The 22,084-nt window shown below is 36.2% G+C and overlaps 1 protein-coding gene across 1 annotated transcript in view; it reads left to right on the plus strand.

Moving 5' to 3' along the window:
- Window positions 1-21,743, plus strand: part of LATS1 (large tumor suppressor kinase 1) — a 40,894-nt gene extending 19,151 nt beyond the window's left edge. The window contains exons 4-8 of the mRNA XM_057527550.1: window positions 4,437-5,947; window positions 8,447-9,029; window positions 11,459-11,641; window positions 11,844-11,950; window positions 17,852-21,743. Coding sequence (XP_057383533.1) covers window positions 4,437-5,947; window positions 8,447-9,029; window positions 11,459-11,641; window positions 11,844-11,950; window positions 17,852-18,361 — 2,894 coding nt within the window. The 3' untranslated portion in view covers window positions 18,362-21,743. The remainder of the gene's footprint in view (window positions 1-4,436; window positions 5,948-8,446; window positions 9,030-11,458; window positions 11,642-11,843; window positions 11,951-17,851) is intronic.
- The last annotated feature ends 341 nt before the right edge of the window (window positions 21,744-22,084 follow it).

Consider the following 22,084-nt stretch of genomic DNA (forward strand, 5'->3'; position numbering starts at 1 on the left):
CTTCGCAGATATTTCAGTTCTTACAAACGGAAGGTTCGTGGCAATCCTGCATCAAGCAAGTCTGTCGGTGCCATTTTTCAAACAGCATTTGCTCACTTTGTGTCTCTGTGTCACATTTTGATAATTATCAAAATATTTCAAACCCTCCACCAGTAAAGATTATGACTTACTGAAGGCTCAGATGATGGTTAGCATTGTTTTAGCAATAAAGTATTTTTTAATAAGGTATGTACATTGTTTTTTAGATATAATGCTATTGCCCACTTATTAGACTATAGTATATATATGTGCATATATACATATATATATAAAACGTAAACATAACTTTTATCTGCACTGAGAAACCAAAAAATTCACATGACTTACCTTATTGCAATATTCACCTTACCGCACTGGTCTGGAACCCAATCCACAACCATCTCCATCCGAGGTATGCCTGTATTGCTGACCAGAAAGGTGTTACCAACTTATTTTGTCCCAATCAGTTTAATATGAGAATGCCTGTATTTGTAAATCCTAGGTATTATCCTTTTTGTATATTTAATGGTTGTGAAAATACTATAATTTTACATTCACATTTCTTTGATCACTGGTGAGCTTAAACATTTGTTTATTGATTATTTTTAAATTGACATTTTAATTCGTTCTTAATCTTGTATTTGTCTTTTTCAATTGATTTGTAAGAGGCCTAATTTTTTCATTCTTTCATTCAGCACATTTTTCTTGATCAACCACTATTTCAGGCCCTTTGCTTGGCATTGGATATAAAGTTCTTGCCCTTTTGTGGAGTTGAGATTCTAGTAAGGGAGCTCAAATACACAAATACATGTAGAATTACAACTATGTAAGTGTGAATGAAGAGGGGACAGTTATGTGGTACTATGGACTTATATAATAGAGGGATTTTTGACCTGATCAAGGAGATCAGAGAAAACCTTCCTGTGAAACTGATACTAGAGCTGATATCTGAAGAAAGACAAGGGTTAATGGGGATGGGTTTCATGAGGAAGCGTGTTCCTGTGCATGGCTTGTTTGGCAGGTTTTGATGTCACATTCGAAGAAATGAAAGTGGCTAGAACGCTGAAAACAAGAGTATAAGATATGAATGGAGAAGTGCATAGGGGCCTGACTATGCAGGACTGTCTATTGATTTTATCCTAAGAGCAGGAGGAAGTTATGGAAACATTTCAAGCAGGGTAATGACATGATTAACTTTGTGTTTCAGAAAGATAGCTGCAATGGATGAGAACGGATTAGAGAGAGCAAAGGAGGGTGTCTGGATAGACTTGATAAGAAATACAATTCACAGGAAATGAAGGTAATTTGGACTAGGGAGATGGTGGTGGAGAAAATTGAATGAAATAAGAAAGAGATAGGAGGAGTAAAATTGACAAGGACATGGCAGTAGATTGCATATGGTGGGTGATAATGGAGTGGGATGACTCTTAGGCTTTTGGTGTATAAAAATGGATGGTGATACCTCACATTATGAAAGGGAACACTAAGGGAGGACAGGATTTGGTGGAGAAAGATCATAAGTCTGGTTTTAGACATAAGGTTTAGTTAGGTTCATTGGGTTATCCAAGTGAGGATGTCCCATTATTTTGCAGAACTTGTTCAGGATTCTAACTTGGTACTTCAAAATTCTTATCCAGTTTTTGCTTCTTTTTTTTTTTTTTGCCACACCGCACGGCTTGTGGGATCCTAGTTCCCTGACCAGGCATTGAACCCGGAACCAGGGTGATGGATGGTTTGTCCATGTGGATGTTGAAGTTATAGAATGTTGTCAGGGCTTAGGGTAGAATGCCAAAGTTATGGGTGAATGAGGGCGAGCAAGTAGGTGTTCATTGGGTGACCATTAGAGGAATGAATGTGGCCTCCCACAGATAGCATGAGCTTCCAAAGAACTGGCTTTTTAAAAACAGTTTGCAGAAGTAACAATGATCTAGAAACACAAATGGAGAGCAAAGAAGTGGAGTTCCACCTTTTAGCCCAGTTTATTTTTAAAGAAAACCTTGATTGCAAAGGACTGAAAGGAAAGTAATGTCAGCAGACGATAACCAGCTTTAAGGACGTGGGGGGAAAGCTTGGAGCAGAGGTTAGTGATTGAGAAGCATTTGCTAGTTATAGAACAGAGCATGTCTAGAGGGCAACAGTGAGAGGGTTTAGGAAGTGGAAGAACACAGAGAACTTTATGGGAGGTGCAGAGCAGTAGGGATGGCAGTATACTTGAGGGTTGTAGAGATTTCGTCTTAACTGGTAAAAGCTGGGAGAGTGACTTGGTGCATTTGGCCTCAGCTGACTATCCGAGGAAGGTGAGACTGAGCCTGTGGTCAGAGGACTTGTCTAGCTTGCCCAGAGTGATGACTTTCCCTGAAGTCATAGATCCAAGATGCTGCCCAGCCTAGATGAAATAGAATGTTAAACTGTACATTCTGAATATTTACCAGGTTTTTTTCATGTGTTATTAAATGTATTTTCTCCCAGGATGATGTTGAACTTTCAAATTTGTGGGTGCTTCTTGTTTTGTTTTGAATGGTGCTAAGTGTTTTATGTATTTAAATCTATCAGTCTATTACTGTATGTTCTCTACCTTTGTCATACTTGGGAAGACCTTCCCAGGAGGTATAAAGAGGTATCCCAATATTATCGAATGTTCACTGGTTTTCTCCTAGTACTTGTGTGGTTTCATCTTTAACATTTAAATGTTTAATCCTTCTGGAATGTATTATTTATATGTATCGTATCTTATACGAATGTATTTTATATATTTTTTTTAAATGTATTATACTTTTCTTAGTGACCAGACTATTTTAAATACTTCATTTTTTTTGGTATCATATGTTTTCTTGCCTGTTTAATTTATTTGGAAATTCCATTAAATAGAGACTTTGTAAAATCTCTACCTTATTTAGTGTTCAGCTAGTTATCCCCTACTGCCTTTTCTTGTTTTAAAAGCCATACTGAAATGTATTTAAAATTAGTGCTATATCTATCAAAATTACCAATGGACACATCCTTTGGCTCAATAATGCCATTTCTAATAATTTGTCTACTTAACATATATATGAAATGGTATCTGTACAAAATTCTTCATTGCTTTTTGTGGGGGAGGGGTAAAACAAAAGACTGGAAACAACCTTATCAGCCATCAGTAGGGAAACTGATTAAGTAAATTTGGGTACATCCATACAGTGAAAAACTGTAATAACATTTTTTAAAGGTAAAGAAACACTTTATGTACTACTACAGAATCTTCAATTTTTTTAATGAAAAGACCCAGGCACAATAGCATATATAGGAGGTATACTTTTTTTTTTAATTTAAGTGTAGTTGATTTACAGTGTTAGTTTCTGATGTACAACAAAGTGATACAGTTATGCATATACATATTCTTTTCCATTATGGTTTATTACAGGATATTGAATATAAGTTCCCTGTGCTCTACAGTAGGACCTTGTTTTTTATCCATTCTGTATATAATAGTTTGCGTCTGCTCATCCCAACCTCCCAATCCAAGCCTTCCCCGCCTCCCCCCGCCCACCCACCCTTGGCAACCACAGATCTGTCCTTTATGTCTGAGTCTGTTTCTGTTTTTTAGGTAAGTTCATTTGTGTCATATTTTAGGTTCCACATATAAGTGATATCATATGGTATTTATCTTTCTTTTTCTGACTTACTTCACTTAGTATGATAATCTGTGGTCGCATCCACGTAGCCACAAATGGCATTATTTCATTCTTCTTTATGGCTGAGTAATATTCTATTTGTGTGTGTGTGTGTGTGTGTATTATATATATATATATATATATATATATATATATATATATATAAATATATAAATATATATATACCACATCTTCTTTATCCATTCATCTGTCAGTGGACATTTAGGTTGTTTCCATGTCTTGGCTATTGTAAATAGTGCTGCTGTGAACATAGGGATGCATGTATCTTTTCAAATTATAGTTTTGTCTAGATATATGCCCAGGAGTGGGATTGCTGGATCATATGGCAACTCTGTTTTTAGTTTTTTTGATGAACCTCCATACTGTTCTCCACAGTGGCTGCACCAATTTACATTCCCACCAACAGTGTAGGAGGGTTCCCTTTCCCTTTTCTAGTACTATTTACCTGTGTATTCCTAAAGTATCTTACTGATGACATTGGTTACCTTCAGTGACATTGGTTGCCTAAGGGACGGGGTGGGTGTCCTTTTGTACCGCTTGAATTTTGAGCTATGAGAATGTGTTACCTAGTCAAAAATAAATAAAATTTTAAAAGGTAAAATAAAAGCACATACTCAAATTTGATTTTTGTGATTCTTGAAAGAGAATTATCGTTTAGTAGTGTTAGAATTCCAAGCTAAATTTTTCGAAAGTAAGAGGTTAAAAAAACATGTTTTTTTTTTGTTTGTTTTTGTTTTATTCCCATAGGGAGTGTGCAACAATCAGTTAACCGCAAACAAAGCTGGAAAGGTTCTAAAGAATCCTTAGTTCCTCAGAGACATGGCCCACCACTAGGAGAAAGTGTGGCCTATCGTTCTGAAAGTCCCAACTCACAGACAGATGTAGGAAGACCTTTGTCAGGATCTGGTATAACAGCATTTACTCAAGCTCACCCTAGCAACGGACAGAGAGTGAACCCCCCCCCACCTCCTCAAGTCAGGAGTGTCACTCCTCCACCACCTCCAAGAGGCCAGACTCCCCCGCCAAGAGGTACAACTCCACCTCCCCCATCATGGGAACCAAACTCTCAAACAAAGCGCTATTCTGGGAACATGGAATACGTAATCTCCCGCATCTCTCCTGTTCCACCTGGAGCCTGGCCGGAGGGCTATCCTCCACCACCTCTTAACACGTCCCCAATGAATCCTCCTAATCAGGGACAGAGAGGCATTAATTCTGTTCCTGTTGGCAGGCAACCAATCATCATGCAGAGTGCTAACAAATTTAACTTTCCACCAGGGAGACCTGGAATTCAGAATGGTAGTGGCCAGACTGATTTTATGATACACCAAAATGTCCCTGCTGGCGCTGTGAATCGGCAGCCACCCCCTCCATATCCTCTGACCCCAGCTAACGGACAAAGCCCTTCTGCTTTACAAACAGGAGGACCTGCTGCTCCTTCATCATACCCAAATGGGAATATTCCTCAGTCTATGATGGTGCCAAACAGAAATAGTCATAACATGGAACTTCATAACATTAATGTACCTGGACTGCAAACAACTTGGCCTCAGTCATCTTCTGCTCCTGCCCAGTCATCCCCGAGCAGTGGACATGAAATCCCTACATGGCAACCTAACATACCAGTGAGGTCAAATTCTTTTAATAACCCATTAGGAAATAGAACAAGTCATTCTGCTAATTCTCAGCCTTCGGCTACAACAGTCACTGCTATTACACCAGCTCCCATTCAACAGCCTGTGAAAAGTATACGTGTATTGAAACCAGAGCTGCAGACTGCTTTAGCACCTACACACCCTTCTTGGATACCACAGCCAATTCAAACTGTTCAACCTGGTCCTTTTTCTGAGGGTACCACTTCAAATATGACCGTTATGCCGCCTGTTGCTGAAGCTCCAACCTATCAAGGTCCACCACCACCTTATCCCAAACATCTGCTACACCAAAACCCATCTGTTCCTCCATATGAATCAATCAATAAATCTAGCAAAGAGGAACAGCCGAGCTTGCCCAAGGAAGATGAGAGTGAGAAAAGTTATGAAAATGTTGATAATGGAGATAAAGAAAAGAAACAGATTACCACTTCACCTATCACCGTTAGGAAAAACAAGAAAGATGAAGAGCGAAGGGAATCTCGTATCCAAAGTTATTCTCCTCAGGCATTTAAATTCTTTATGGAGCAACATGTAGAAAATGTACTCAAATCTCATCAGCAGCGTCTACATCGTAAAAAACAATTAGAGAACGAAATGATGCGGGTAAAACCTCTTTTTAAAAATTTTTTATTTTTATTGGAGTATAGTTGATTTACAATGTTGTGTTAGTTTCAGGTGTACAGCAAAGTGAGTCATTTATACATATACATATATCCACTCTTCTTTAGATTCTTTTCCCATATAGGCCATTACAGAATATTGAGTAGAGTTCTGTGCTATACAGTAGGTCCTTATTAGTTATCTATTTAATATATAGTAGTGTGTATATGTCAATCCCAATCTCCTAATTTATCCCTCCCCCCTCCTTACCCCCCTGGTAACCATCAGTTTGTTTTCTACATCTGTGACTCTATTTCTGTTTTGTAAATAAGTCCATTTGTACCATTTTTTTTTTTAGATTCCACATATAAGCAATATCATATGATATTTGTCTTTCTCTGTCTGACTTACTTCACTCAGTGTGACAATCTCTAGGTCTATCCATGTTGCTGCAAATGGCATTATTTCATTCTTTTTTACAGCTGAGTATAAAACCTTTTAAAATGTCCATTTTTATACTTGATTATGTATTTGCTTGTTGTTTATTTTAAAATACTGTGGTCCAGTATTTTTCTTTCTTTTTATCCTAAATATATTATCAATTATTTAAAAGTCAGTAAACATTAAGTATTTTTGATTATACCATTTTATTTTAGCATTTCATGATTTACTCAGAATTTTTTATAATAAAGTTGTAATAAATTAAGAAAAACACAGTTTACAGTGTGTAGTTTAGGTATGCATAATCCCTTTAATGGAAATTGGAGCAAGGGTTTTTTCCTAGAGTTTACACATTATCTTACATTTTAAAATAAGCTAGAAATATCTGGGTCCCATCTCTTGATAAACTTATGAAACATTTTTATTTACAGTAGTTTTTGGGCTTGGGGGCTTATTCATCAGATTGGTCTTATTAGAAAGTGTCAGACACATCTCCTTTCAGATATTTCCCCTTCTAATTTTATTTTTATAATGTACTAGAAAAATATGTTGAAATTATTAAATCAAACTACTAAAAAGGAGATCAGAATAATTAAACACTTTAGATTAATGTCTGTTGTTGATTCCATGTAGATCTCTTCACTAGATATTATGGTGGTACTCTCATTATTATTTTTATCCTATGTTTACAGTTCAAAGGTTTGGCTCCTAATCTTACATCTAGTGCTCAGAAGCCAAGAGGCTTAAATTTGTGTTAAACTTCCTTATGAAACTTGAGAGAGCCATTCTTTTAAAATGATTTTTCTAAATCTGATTTCACAGTATAGTTACTCCTGCTATAAATTGAATTTTGTGAGGTGAGAAATACCATGATAACCTGTATGACTTATCCATATTTAGCTCTTAGGATTTCTTACTAAAGTCTGTCTGTATGTATTTTCTTAGTTTATTTTTCCTTTTTCCTCTTCACTTTCACTAATAGCTGATTTAAACTTTTATGGTGTTGGAAGCTTTGCTGACTTCTGTAGCCTCCATTACTGTGTAGGCAAGTAAGATTTTTAGAGAAATAGTTCTGTACTAAGTCTGGCATGCCACCCTTAAAAGATTTTGCATGCAAACGCGCATCCTAACAGAAGCATGAGGTTGCTATATTTTAATTAGTCTTGCATTTCTAGAATTATGCTCTACTTTTCAAATCAAATTCCTTTTCTATTTAAATTCTTAAGTTAATTCTTCATTAACTAGTCAAAAATGAACTATTCATTCCTTCTGAATCCAGGTATTCCATGTCTACTTAGACGTTGGTTTTTGTTTTTATCTGTTTTTTTGGTATCTTCATAAGTCACACTGACTATTCTTTGAAACATTCCAAAATATCTAAAAGATACCTTGTAATCAAAAAAGTTGTCCCTTTTAAATAAGGTAGGACATACCCTTTGCATTTTGCGTTAATGGTGGCTGTGAGTCCTACCCTTACTCTAATGCCCTGAGAAAGATAAAAGGAAAGACTGACTATTAATGAGTGGTTAGGTTAGGAAAGACATTCTTTTGTTCTTAATACATCAGTTTTTTAGAATAAATGAACCTGGAGTGGAAGAATTTCTTTTCATGAAGGATAAAATGAGAAGAAGACTATTTGAGGCATAGGCATTCCACAAAGAGATGCATATAATGAAAGCAATCTGATTACATAGTTTGGGATGAATATGCATGGAGAGATAGATGAGGGTGCATGTTAACATGTTTGGCTACTGCACACTGGGAACATGTTTTTTGAGTGCATTAGAGAAGAGTAGAAAGCTGACCATTGATATCATCTTCTCCTTGCTCTCTACAGCAGACTCTGCATATACACTCACCTTGTGTATCCTGTTAACTATTTCTTATGCTGCACTTTTGATAATTAATTTTCTCTGAAGTATATTCTAGATTTCTAACATGCTTTATTAAAAATTAATATGCATTTAACCTTTAAATATATGCCTGAATTTTTTCCAAGCGATTTCTTAATATTCAGTATAGAAGATAATTCCTCATTTAATATTTAGTTTATTTGCCTAGGTTGGATTATCTCAAGATGCCCAAGATCAAATGAGAAAGATGCTTTGCCAAAAAGAGTCTAATTACATCCGTCTTAAGAGGGCTAAAATGGACAAGTCTATGTTTGTGAAGATAAAGACATTAGGAATAGGAGCATTTGGTGAAGTCTGCCTAGCAAGAAAAGTAGATACTAAGGCTTTGTATGCAACAAAAACTCTTCGAAAGAAAGATGTTCTGCTTCGAAATCAAGTTGCTCATGTTAAAGCTGAGAGAGATATCCTGGCCGAAGCTGACAACGAATGGGTAGTTCGTCTTTATTATTCATTCCAAGACAAGGACAATTTATACTTTGTAATGGACTATATTCCTGGGGGTGATATGATGAGCCTATTAATTAGAATGGGCATCTTTCCAGAAAATCTGGCACGATTCTACATAGCAGAACTTACCTGTGCGGTCGAAAGTGTTCATAAAATGGGTTTTATTCATAGAGATATTAAACCTGATAACATTTTGATTGATCGTGATGGTCATATTAAATTGACTGACTTCGGCCTCTGCACTGGCTTCAGATGGACGCATGATTCTAAGTACTATCAGAGTGGTGAGTAAAATCATAAAATTTGTTTGGACATATTCATATGATTTATAATGCAATAAAATATAAGATGGTATTATCCCTGGATGGGAGCCAGAAGTCCTGGGTCAGGTCTTGACGCCACTGGATAAATGTGGGTGAATCCTTTAGACACTTAGATTTATAAAATGAAAGAGTGTGCTAGAATTAATTATTTCTAAATATCATTAACATTTTTGAGTTAATCTCTTTACATTTTATTAATTTGAAATATGTCAGACAAATAACAATTTGAAAATAATTTTTAAATGAAGCCCCATACCCACCATTCAGCTTAAGAACTAGATTATTAGTACTTTTGAAGACCCTAAACAACCACTTCCTTTTCTTTCTTCCATAGGAGTATTTCAGAACTCTATAATCAGTTCTTTACTTTTCTCTACACTCTTATCACATATGTATATATCCCTAAATAATTTATTATTTCATTTTGCCTACTCTTGAACCTTTATTTAAATGTAATCATTCTATATGTAGTCTTCTGTGTTGACTTCCTTTATTTGTTTGAGGTTCATCTGTGTTCCTGCATATAACATTTATTTTCACGACTGTTTAGGCTTCTGTTGTATGACTGTTATACAACTTGTTTAACCTTAAACACTTTATGTACATGATTCTGTTTAATCTTCACAACGTCATTGTGAGGCAGAGTGAAGAAACTGAGGCTAAGTTAGAATAAGAAACTTGTCCATGGTCAGACAGAAAATAAGTGTAAGGGCTAGGCTTTGAACTCAGGTTTGTCTGCTTACAGGGCCCATGTTATTTCTTCTATACCACACTGCCTCACCAAGATCCCTCCAAGCACTAACGGAAGTGTAAGTCAATCTAACATTCGTTGAATACTTACTATGACTAGGTGCTTTACGTATTTTCTGATCTAATGCTTACAGCAATCCTCTGAGGTGAGTATAACTGGCCTCCAGTGCTTCTTGTGGACACAAGTAGATTGACATTAAATGGATAGAACTGAGATACTACGAGGAGTAGATCCTGAACCTACTTTAATATTCAGCTTAACATAATTTAATGTCTCCCCAGATTCACCTGAATTACTTGGGGTTCATCTTACAAATTTGATTCTTAGGCTCTATTCCAGTCTTCTGATTGAAAATCTCCACTGAGGGTAGAAATTGTATTTTAATCAAACATCCTAGATGATTATTACAGTCAGGTTAATTTCAAATATTTTTTTTCCTAGATGATTTCATCCAGTCATGGCTTTAATTACTAGCTCTACATCAATGACTTGTAAATTTCTCTCTTCAGAAACAGCCTCTCCCTTTCACAAGGATTCCTAATAGACCTTTCAAACTTAACATTGCCAATAAACAACTCTTAATTTCTCCCCCTCCATATTTGTTCCCCCTCCCTTTTAGTAAATTGTACTACCACCACCCATCCTTGATTCTTTTTCCATACCCTCCACATCTAATCCCTCAGTAAGTCCTGCTTACTCCACCTCTAAATATATCTAAATATACCTTCAATCTGTTCACTTTTCTCCATGTGCACTATTACCATTACATATTACAGTCCAAACTTAACTGTAATAGCCTCTTACCTGATCTCTTTTTCACCCTTGTCCTCCCTATAATCTGTTCTCTATACAGCAGTTAAAGTTTTCTTTTTTAAACATTTATCAGACCTTTTCATTCTCTTGCTTCAAACTCTCCAGTGTCTTCCCACTGTACTTCGAGGAAAAAGCAGACCATTTCTTTTGCTTGCAACACCCTTGTGCACTGGCTCCTGCTCCATTCCCCTTACTAACCACACTGGTCTTCTCTCTGGTACTGTTGTGATTGTGTAGTATGCCTTGTGCTGGTTTTCAAATGTTTGAGTTCCTCTTATTTTTTTTACAAATGTCACCTCAGTTGGTCTTCCCAAGCCACCCTAGAAATTTGCCGTATCACCACCCCATGTTGATTCTCTGTATGGAATGCATCACTGTTTGTTATATATGTATTTGTTTGTTGTATTTCTCCCCTACAGAGAAGCTGCCTGAGAGAAGAATAGTGTCTTTATTATTATCGTTGTCATTTGCTGAATGAATGAAACACAAATCTAATTTGTTTGAAACTTTGTCCAGAGTAGTATTGCAGAGCAGTCTGAGTACCAAATTCTCAATACTACCTACTTAGTGATTTTTACTGTCATCACTTGAGTAAATTACTGCTTCTTAGGCTTATCTTTCTTAGTGTAAAACTTGTCCTATTGATATTTCAAGAGTGCAGGCTCTAATTATTAATAAACACCATCAGTGATTTGCCATACATTGCATCTCAGCTTGTCAACAAGGGGAAGCGTTGTTAACTCTAAACTATGACGTCAAAAGGTTAAACAGACTAGGTTTACTCTTGTTCTTGTTGCTTTTGTTTATTTATTTTTTTACTATACAGGTGACCATCCACGGCAAGATAGCATGGATTTCAGTAATGAATGGGGTGACCCCTCTAACTGTCGATGTGGAGATAGACTGAAGCCACTAGAGCGGAGAGCTGCACGCCAGCACCAGCGATGTCTTGCACATTCTTTGGTTGGGACTCCCAATTATATTGCGCCTGAAGTGTTGTTACGAACAGGTAAAATGTTTGTTTCATAAATCTCAGTATGCCTTTAGACCAGCTGAAACTTACATTAGAATATGGCTCGTTTCAGGCTTATAATAAAAGTATTAACTTTACAGTATAAATTGGTGATTTAATATTAATTTTGATTGTATTAATTCTGAGCACTTTTTAAAAAGTGCTTGTGAATAACCATAACTTTGGTATCTTATTTTAGGCTATACACAGTTATGTGACTGGTGGAGTGTTGGTGTCATTCTTTTTGAAATGTTGGTGGGACAACCTCCTTTCTTGGCACAAACACCATTTGAAACACAAGTGAAGGTAAGGTATAGAATCTATACCAAAAGAATTGTTATGAAGTCCCAATACCATACACCTTTATCAGTCCTTTACTTTGAGCATCTTAATCTAGAATTAAAGAAAGAACTTGTAAGGATACAGGAACCCACTAAAATTCCATGAGTGAACTCTTATCTCCATCATATCACTGTTACCATACTCATATCCTTCCTCACTCATACACTACATTCAATATTTCATTCTCATAGAAGTTTTTAGTACCTTTTGAAGATGTATTCCAGTTTACTCTTACTACTGGCTGCTGGCTTTGTTTCCTTTCATGCACATTCTAGCCCCAAACTACTAACAAATGTCTGTATCTCCCTGGCACTTAAATGAAAAGCTGCTCACAATTTTGACCATAAATTGTCCCATTAAAAACCTCTTTAGTGGCCTTGTCTGTGGGTTAAAGTCCAAATTTGTCCTCAGTTCCTTTGTTCATACCATTCCCTCTGTCTGGAATGTCCTTCTTTCTCTCCCATGTTTCACAACCTTCCCCCCTTTCTGGTTCACTCCTGGTCATTTTAAATTCTCTGAGAATGTCTTAAGATATCCTCTTTTCTATGATGCTCTCCTCAAGTTACAACTTCTGTCATCGCATTTAATACATTATATTTAAAACTTCTTTTAGAATTTCGTTTATTACAGGTCTACTGGTAATGCATTCTCTCAGGTTTGTGTCAGATTTGTTTAAAAGTGTCTTTATTTTTCCTTCATTTTAATATATATATATATATATGTAAGTATATGCATATGTATAAATACATACATATTTGTGTGGGTGCTGTGTGTGTAAAAAATTGGATGCTTTCTCCCTAATTTCAAGAACAAGGCAAGGATGTCTATTCTAATGAGTCTTATTCAACAAAGTTCTGGAAGTCTTAGCCAGCATAATACAGCAACAAAAAAAATTAAAGGCATAAAGATTAGAAAAAAATAAAAACTTGCTTTATTCACAGATGACATAATTTTCTATACTGAAAATCCCAGGGAATCTGTGAAAAACTCCGAAGAACTAATAAGTGAGTTTAGCAAGGTTGTAGGATATAAGGGTACGATGTAAAAATCAATTGTATTTCTATAGTCAAGCAATGAACAAATGGAAACTGAAATTTTAAAACAATACCATTTACAGTAGCTTCCCCAAAATGAAATACTTAGGTATAATATTGGGTCATATTATACCTATAATTCTATTAGGTATAAATCTAATAGAACATGAACAAGATCTGAATGCTAAAAGTTACAGACTCTGATGGAAAAAACCAAGATCTTAATAAATGGAGAATCATACCGTGTTGATGGATTGGAAGACTCAACATAGTAAAGCTATCAGTTCCCCCAAAACTAATCTACAGATTTCACTAAAATCCAATAAAAATTCCCAGCAGGAATTTTTGTAGGTATAGGTGAGCCAATTCTAAAATTCATATGGGTAGACAAAGAAACTGATAACAAAACAGGTTTTTTAAAATAAATTTATTATTTATTTATTTATTTTTGGCTGTGTTGGGTCTTTGTTGTGGTGCGTGGGCATCTCATTGTGGTGGCTTCTCTTGTTGCGGAGCACAGGCTCTAGGCGCGTGGGCTTCAGTAGCTGTGGCTCACGGGCTCTAGAGCGCAGGCTCAGTAGTTGTGGCGCACAGGGCTTAGTTGCTCCGCGGCATTTGGGATCTTCCCATGTCCCCTGCATTGGCAGGCGGATTCTTAACTACTGCGCCACCAGGGAAGTCCCACAAAAACAGTTTTTTAAAAGAAGGACAAAGTTTGAGGAAACAACTACTTGATTTTAAGACTTACTATGAAGTTACAGTAGTCCAGACGGTATGATATTGGCAAGAGGATACACACACAGATAATGGAACAGGATAGTGAATGGGGAAATAGGACCACACAAATATGGCCATTTGTTCTTTGACAAAGGTACAAATGGAGAAAGGATAGTATTTCAACAAATGGTGATGGAAAGATTGGTCAGCCATATACAAAAAATACTGACTCAACATAAACCTCACACCTTACACAAAGATTACCTCAAAATAAGTCATAGATCTAGATAAAATATAAAGGCTATACTTTTAAAAGAAAATGTAGGAGAAAATCTCTATGGCCTGGGCTTAGGTGAAGAGTTCTTAGAAATGACATCAAAATCATGGTTCATTAAAGAAAAGGTTGAGAATTTGGACTTCATCAAAAATTAAAAACTCTCCGTCTGCCAAAGACATAGTCAAACAATGAAAAGACAAGCTACAGTTTGGGAGAAAATACTTGCAGGTCACATACCCAACAGCAGGCTTATCTCTAGACTATTTAAGAAGTCTCAAAACTTAAAGAAAAACAGCCTAATCCAGTGACTTGATAGAGATTTCCTTAAATGTCTGTACCAGAAAAGAAAAGCATGTCTCTCTCTTTAAGTATTCCTGAGAGGGTCAAAAGAAAGGCAGGCCTCTGGGCTGGTCCCTCAGGGAATCACCAAGACCAAGCAAAATGCACAACCTCAAATTTTTGGAAGGCGAAGTCCTTACTGCCTACCTTGGCACCATACAGCCGTTCCAGGAAAATGGGCTGCCCTCTCCATAACCACAGTGGGGCTGAGGATGGTGAATGGTAGTTGGTTCATGCGCACTGCTGTCTTACCAAGTTGTAGCAGCTTTTCCCTTCGTGAAGCACTCCCCTCGTTGCTCTTAGGGTCTAGTCAGATTCCAGAGTACCAAAATGGTTGATTATGATGAGAGTTGAATTTTTTTTTCCCTCAGTTTAATGATTGTTTTTGCGGAGGGACTGACCACTGAGGCTTCCTATTTGCCATTTTCCATGAGATCTCACTCTACTGTGTTTTTGACTATTATCTCTTTATATAGTTCTGTTAGAGGTTGCTCTAGTGATTACAAGATGCATACTAAATTTTCATTGTCTACTTAGAATCAGTATCTTACCACTAAACGTTCAGTGTAGAACCTTACTACCATATAGGCCCCTTCATTCTCTACCCTTTGTGTCTTAGTTTTTTATACATCACATCTACATACATTTAAAACCTCATCCAGGACTTCCCTGGTGGTCCAGTGTTTAAGACTTCACCTTCCAAAGCATGGGCAGCTAAGATCCCACATGCCTCCTGGCCAAAATAAAAACCAAAACGTGAAACAGAAGCAATATTGTAACAAATTCAATAAAGACTTTAAAAATGGTCCACATCAAAAAAAAAAAAAGCCTCATCCAACGTTACAGTTTTTGTTTTCAACCATCAACTTATTTTAAAGAACTAAAGATGAGAATAGTCATTTGTATTTACCCAGATAGCATTTTCCTTGCTTTCCTGCATTCCTGATGTTTTACGATTCTTTCTATATCAATCCCTTCTGTCTGAAGAACTTCGTTTAGCAAATATTTTAGAGCAGGTTTGCTTACAGCAGATTATTTTAGTTTTCCTTCATCTAAGAATGTCTTTATTTCACCTTCCTTAGGATATTATCACTTGGTAATAGAAGTCTGGGTTTCAGTTCTTGCAGCACTTTAAAATGTATCCACTTCCTTCTGTCCTCCATAGTTTTCTGATGAGAAATCTACAGTAATTCAAATCATTGTTCCCTCAAGTAATGTATCATTTTTCACTGGCTACTTACAAGAAATTTTCTTTAGCTTTCAGTGTTGTAATTATGATTTGTCTGGGCATGGATTTCTTAGGGCTTATCCTGCTTGGTGTCTCTTGACATCAAACAGCATCTTGAATTTACAAGTTTGTCGTTTATCAGATTTGGAGAATTTTCAGCCATCATTTCTTCAAATATTTTTTCTGTACCACATATTTTTTCCTTTTGGAACTCTGACACCAACGTTAGACCTTTTGGTATAGTCCCACAGGTTACTGAGGTTCTCATATTTTCAAACTCGTTTTTTCTCTCTGTTGTTCAGATTGTATCATTTCTATCGAGTTTTCTTTAAGTTCACTGATTCTTTCCTCTGACATCTCCATTCTGCTGTTGAGCCCATCCATTGAGTTTTTGGTTTTGTTTTTTGTTTGTTTAAGTTTTTAAAGTCATGTTTATTCACGTTGAGTTTACATTCAGTAAAACTCACTCCGAAATTTAACAAATGCAATCACCACCATAATCAAAGTGTAGAACAGTTCTTCAACACCTGCCCCCCGCCCGAAACCCTATGCGCAAACTCCTCCCTGACCCTTAGGAATCCACTGGTCCATCTTCTGTCAAAGGGGTCAAATTTAATCATCAAAATAATCTATTATAGAAAAAATTGTAAGCACAAAAAAACAAGTTTTTTTTTTTTTTTAAAGGCAATCCCTGTGGGAGTGCTGTTTTGTTCTGTTTTTTAAATTTATTTATTTATTTTTGGCTGTGTTGGGTCTTTGTTTCTGTGCAAGGGCTTTCTCTAGTTGCGGCGAGCGGGGGCCACTCTTCATCGCGGTGCGTGGGCCTCTCACTATCGCGGCCTCTCTTGTTGCGGAGCACAGGCTCCAGACGCGCGGGCTCAGTAGTTGTGGCTCATGGGCCCAGTTGCTCCGCAGCATGTGGGATCTTCCCAGACCAGGGCTCGAACCCGTGTCCCCTGCATTGGCAGGTGGATTCTCAACTGCTGCACCACCAGGGAAGCCCAAAACAAGTTTTTAAAAGGATACTTTGAAACATACAATATTTAGAATAGTCAAAAGAATGGGATTTAGAACTAACCTTTGTAAATTAAAGCAGCTGACAAAGTTGTCTTAAGATAGTTGTATTGCTAGGATAGCTAGTGTAGTTACTATGTTGAGCTTCAGGCTGGGGCTGCTTGGCAGAAAAATGATTTTAAATAGTTTAAATGGAATTGAATTCTACAGAAATTCTCTATGGGGCAGATATATGTTCTTGCAGATATTTGGCACCTTTTCAGAAGTTCTCCCCTGCTACCACCATGAAAGGGACAGTAAGCAAAAACCTCTACTCTGTATATATCAATCATAACATGTTCAAATACATGTGATCTCCTCAAAAAGCTTTCAAGCACCAGCCCTGTTTGTCAGCATCTCGAACTGGACTGAGCCGAGTCACACGCCGAGGCCAAAAGGGTCCATTGAGTTTTTACTTTGGTTATTGAAGAGGGGGTTTAATTTTCTTCCCTACACAGCACTGATAAGCTCATATATGAATAAGGAAGAATGAAGTTCATTTATTCATTTATTTAACAAATATTTATGAAGACCTACCCCTTCCTTCTCTCCCTCCCTTCCTTCCTCCCTCCCTCCCTCATTCCAGTTTATTCAAAACAAGAATAAGTGTTTATTGAATATCTATTAATTATGTGCCAGGCAATTTGCCAAACACTGGGAAATGCAAAGACAAAACATGGTCTATAGCCTTATGAAATTTTATACTGTAGTAGGACACAAACATAAATAGATACCACAAAGTATTAGAGAGATTATGCTACAAGGAAATATATAGAACTGGGGAGGCACAGTAGAAAGTCATCTCTACCATAGGCTGAAGGTCTTAACAGGGGAGCTAAAACTTACAGTGAGTCATGTAATATGAGTATAAGTTGCCTGGAGAGGAGGGAATGGAAAGAAAGGTTATTTCCCACTGATTCATTATTAAAGGTGAGGAAGGTGAGGGAATTCCCTGGCGATCCAGTGGTTAGGACTCACACTTCCACTGCCAAGGGCCTGGGTTCGATCCCTGATGGGGGAATCTAAGATCCCACGAGCTGTGCAGCACGGCCAAAAAAATAAAGTAAAATAAAGAGGTACGGAAGGTGAAGTACCATGCAATTTATTTTAAGAAAACACTAATAGTCCAGTAAGATTTTTTCATTTGAAACTTGGAGGAAATTTTTGTTTTTCTTATTTATTTCTTTCCTTCTAATTTTTAAAAATCTTCCTTAAAGGTTATCAACTGGCAAACATCTCTTCATATCCCACCGCAAGCTAAACTGAGTCCTGAAGCCTCTGATCTTATTATTAAACTCTGCAGAGGACCAGAAGATCGCTTAGGCAAGAATGGTGCTGATGAAATAAAAGCTCATCCGTTTTTTAAAACAATTGATTTTTCCAGTGACCTGAGACAGCAGTCTGCTTCATACATTCCTAAAATCACACACCCAACAGATACATCAAATTTTGATCCTGTTGATCCTGATAAGTTACGGAGTGATGATAATGAAGAAGAAAATGTAAATGACACTCTGAACGGATGGTATAAAAATGGAAAGCACCCTGAACATGCTTTCTATGAATTTACCTTTCGGAGGTTTTTTGATGACAATGGCTACCCATATAATTATCCAAAGCCTATTGAATATGAATATATTAATTCACAAGGCTCAGAGCAACAGTCAGATGAAGATGATCAGCACACAGGCTCAGAGATCAAAAATCGTGACCTAGTGTATGTTTAACACACTAGGAAAGAATTGTAATGAGGCTTTGCAAAAAGGCCTAAAACGCAGGGGTTTTTGAAGCTCTGAGAGTAAAATTATGCAAATGTAACAGAGCTATGTATGTGTGCTCTGTATACAATTTTTTATGTTCCTAAATTATGGGAAATCCTTTTGAAATGTTAATTTATTCCAGCCTTTTTAATCAGTAATTTAGAAAAAAAATTGTTATAAAGTAAATTATGAGCTGAATATTATAGTCAGTTCTTGGTACTTAAAGTACTTAAAATAAAAAATAGTGCTTTGTTTAAAAGGAGAAGCCTGATATCTATTTGTACATATGCTAAATAATTTTTTAAAAAACAAGAATTTTTGAAAATTTTTTGAAAGACAGTTTTAGTTTTATCTTGCTTTAACCAAATATGAAATATACCCCACATTTACGGAGGTGTTTTTTTTTCTTCCCCCATAATTTGTTTTTGGAAAAAAATAAGCTATAGAAATGAAGCCATCATGGTGGTGAGTGTTCCCGGGCTAACGATAATCTGTATAATTCACATTTTGTAACTAAGAAATACAAGGTTGAAACAGTATGCTCAGCCAAATGAAAAACAGTGCAGTTTATCTTCTTTTCCCATCTGTGGGATATTTAATTTTCTAACATATCTCAGAAAATTACTGGCTTTGAAAGAAGCAAAGCACTACCATTTTTCTTTTGGTATTTTTAATGCTGCTTTCAGTTTTTAAAGGGAACAAAGCTGCCATAAATTAAAATTTTCAATACTAAAAGCTAATAAGATCTGTCATATTTTTACTTTGAAATTTTAAAAAAAGTTCCACATCCTAAGCAGAGAGATTATTTTCAGCTTCATATGAAACTTTAATTAGAAATTATTTGTGGGTACTTACTAGGAAAGTACTTTTTCTATATAGTGACAGTTTTGATTATGTCATCAGTAATGTTATAGTTTTCCTCTTTCAGAACAGAGATGCATACACAGATTGTTACTGGCAAAAGAAAACGTGGCTATTTGGCAATATTTTACCCATGGGCAGAGATTAATTGGTGAAAAAAATTATTATTTAACTCCTAATTAAGGTGGCCATTAGTAATTAGGAAAAAATACATAGTGGTCTTAGTAGAAAATTCAAAACCTCCTAACTTATTAAGGTTAAACAGTATGTTTTTCAGCATTACTATTATATATAATACTTAGGTATAAGGACAACTTGTGGTTTCATACCAAAATACATTTAGCTTAACTTTTAGGAAGGGGGAAAGGGCTCTATTCTCACATTAGTAAAATTTGTATTTTATTTCCTGAAGCTCCACTGATAGGGAATTGTTTTATCAAAACAATATTTGTGGAGAAGAAGCAGAATTTTAGTGATTTTTCAGACTTAACAGCTTTCTTCAAATAAAAGCTAATGGAATCATGTATGCAAGTAAAATTAAAGGCCAAGTTGTTCTGGTTGAATTGGGGAGAGCAAAAAAGATATACTAGCTCACACTTCCCTCCTTTCTATAGGTGGCCTTTCTATAGTTGGCCTTCTCAGCTTGTAAACCAGTGCATTACCCACTATGTAATGGTAGGTCTTTGGGAGTCATTGGTCCTTCCGAGAATCTGATGAAAGCTGTGGCCTCTCTTCCCAGAAAAATGCACATCAACACATACGCATAAAATGTTGCATGCAGTTTAGGGATTTTGGATGTGTTGAAACCTGTCACAAACTCTTGGTTAGGGACCTCTGTCCTGCAAGAACACTGATATATTAAACTAGGAACTTTGCTGTAAGTTTACTAATTAGTACTCAGATTAGCACATCTTGTATAAACACTGATAATTTATGGTGTGAAAGGTCTGTACCATGTGATAAGATATCCTTAGGACCGCCTCTCTTGCTGGTACAGCACCAAGACATTTTAAACACACCCTTTTGAGGGCACTGAAATACATTTTTGGCTTGTTACAAGCTTAATAAAGAAATATTTCTGAAGGACTTCTACTCAGAGGATTGTAGGAAAATGCACTATATAAGATGGCAGTCTTCACTTCATGGAACGTTTGATTAGTCCTGTAAAATTCTATGCAAAACAAATTAGTTCAAGAACTTTCTAGCTCAGTACTCAAATTTTTAAGTTATCCCCCTTGTTCTTCAGGCTTTCTCAGTCAGATTTATTGAAATTTCCATTTAGTTGTTTTATTTCTGGACTATGGTGCAATACAGAACAAAACCAACTTTGTTACATTTACATTGTAGGAAAACTAAGGTGCTGTCTTCTTCCCCTCCCTCCCCCCAAAATCTGTGTTGCCCTTATTCCTCAAATGTAACAGACACTACAAATTTTGTATTCTTTTAAATTTCCTCTGACGGTATAAGCTTTTTGTGTTTATCTGAAGCAGTGTACAAGCCTTTAGTATCTGCATTTTTAGCAGTTTGGATCTACTTATTAGCTGTCTTATTCCCAAACTATATCCAGATCTTCCAGTATAGAATCTGGTGCTTCCTGACCAAAAAGATGAGAACGATGTCAAAAATCTATATGCTGTCAATTGAAATGGAGTGAAAACATTGATCATTCATGTTTTCTTTTTAAAATAATTTTCCCACTCATTAAAAAAAAAAACTTGCTGTCTTTCTTATACTCACCCCTTTTATGCATATCAGTGGTATTTATGAAATGTGTTCTATAATTATGTAATTGTAGATACAGTTATGTATTGTCCAGTGACGTCCTAAGGCAGGCCCTGTTGCTGTATCTTTTCTACCTTATTTGTAATAGAAACTATAGAATGTATGACTAAGAAGTCACTTTGAGATTGACTTTTTTAAAAAGTTATTACCTTCTGCTGTTGCAAAGTGCAAAACTGTGAGTGGAAATGTTTTCTTCTGACTTAATAATATGTTGAAATTAGAGGATACAGTGGGAGGATTTTTAGATATTGCTGCTGCTGTTACCTAAGGTACTTTAGAAATTTTTCTTTAATAAACAAAAATAAACAAAAATCCCTTTGGTATTTAAAGTGAAACATGTAGCCTGTTTGTTTTAATCTAAAACAAAAAGTAATTTGGGTCAACATAATGGTGTATTTGTAAAGCGCCTTAATAGATCCCTTTGTGAAGGCACTATACCACAGTTTACTTTTATATTGTATTATGTATATAAGTATTTTGTATTAAAATTGAATCAATACAACACTACAGTTTTATAAAATAATGCTTTGTTAGGAAAAGGAGTTACAGCATTGCAATATAACTAAATTGTTTTGCATACTTCTGAATGTAGTAGATATGAATAATCAGCCTGTGTTCTTAATGAATCTATTTGTATTTCCCCAATCATTTTCTCTAGTGTAACATTTGCTGGGATCATAATAAAAAAAAAAGCAAAATTCAAATCTTTAAATTATGTGTGGAAAGCTGACTTTTAGGCTGCTTAGTTAAGTAAGTTGATTTTTTAATTCAAAAATTTAATCTTTTTATTCTCAGAGAAAATTTATGATTAAAAATTTGAGGACTTCCCTGGTGGCACAGTGGTTAAGAATCTGCTTGCCAATGCATGGGACACAGGTTCCATCCCTGGTCCGGGAAGATCCCACATGCTGCAGAGCAACTAAGCCCATGAACCACAACTACTGAAGCCCACGCACCACAACTACTGAAGCCCACACGCCCTAGAGCCTGCGCACCTCAACTACTGAAGCCCGTGCATGCTAGGGCCTGCGTGCCGCAACTACTGAG

This window comes from Balaenoptera acutorostrata, chromosome 14 (genome assembly GCF_949987535.1).
Source record: "Balaenoptera acutorostrata chromosome 14, mBalAcu1.1, whole genome shotgun sequence".
In the NCBI taxonomy this organism is placed as follows: Eukaryota; Metazoa; Chordata; class Mammalia; order Artiodactyla; family Balaenopteridae; genus Balaenoptera; species Balaenoptera acutorostrata.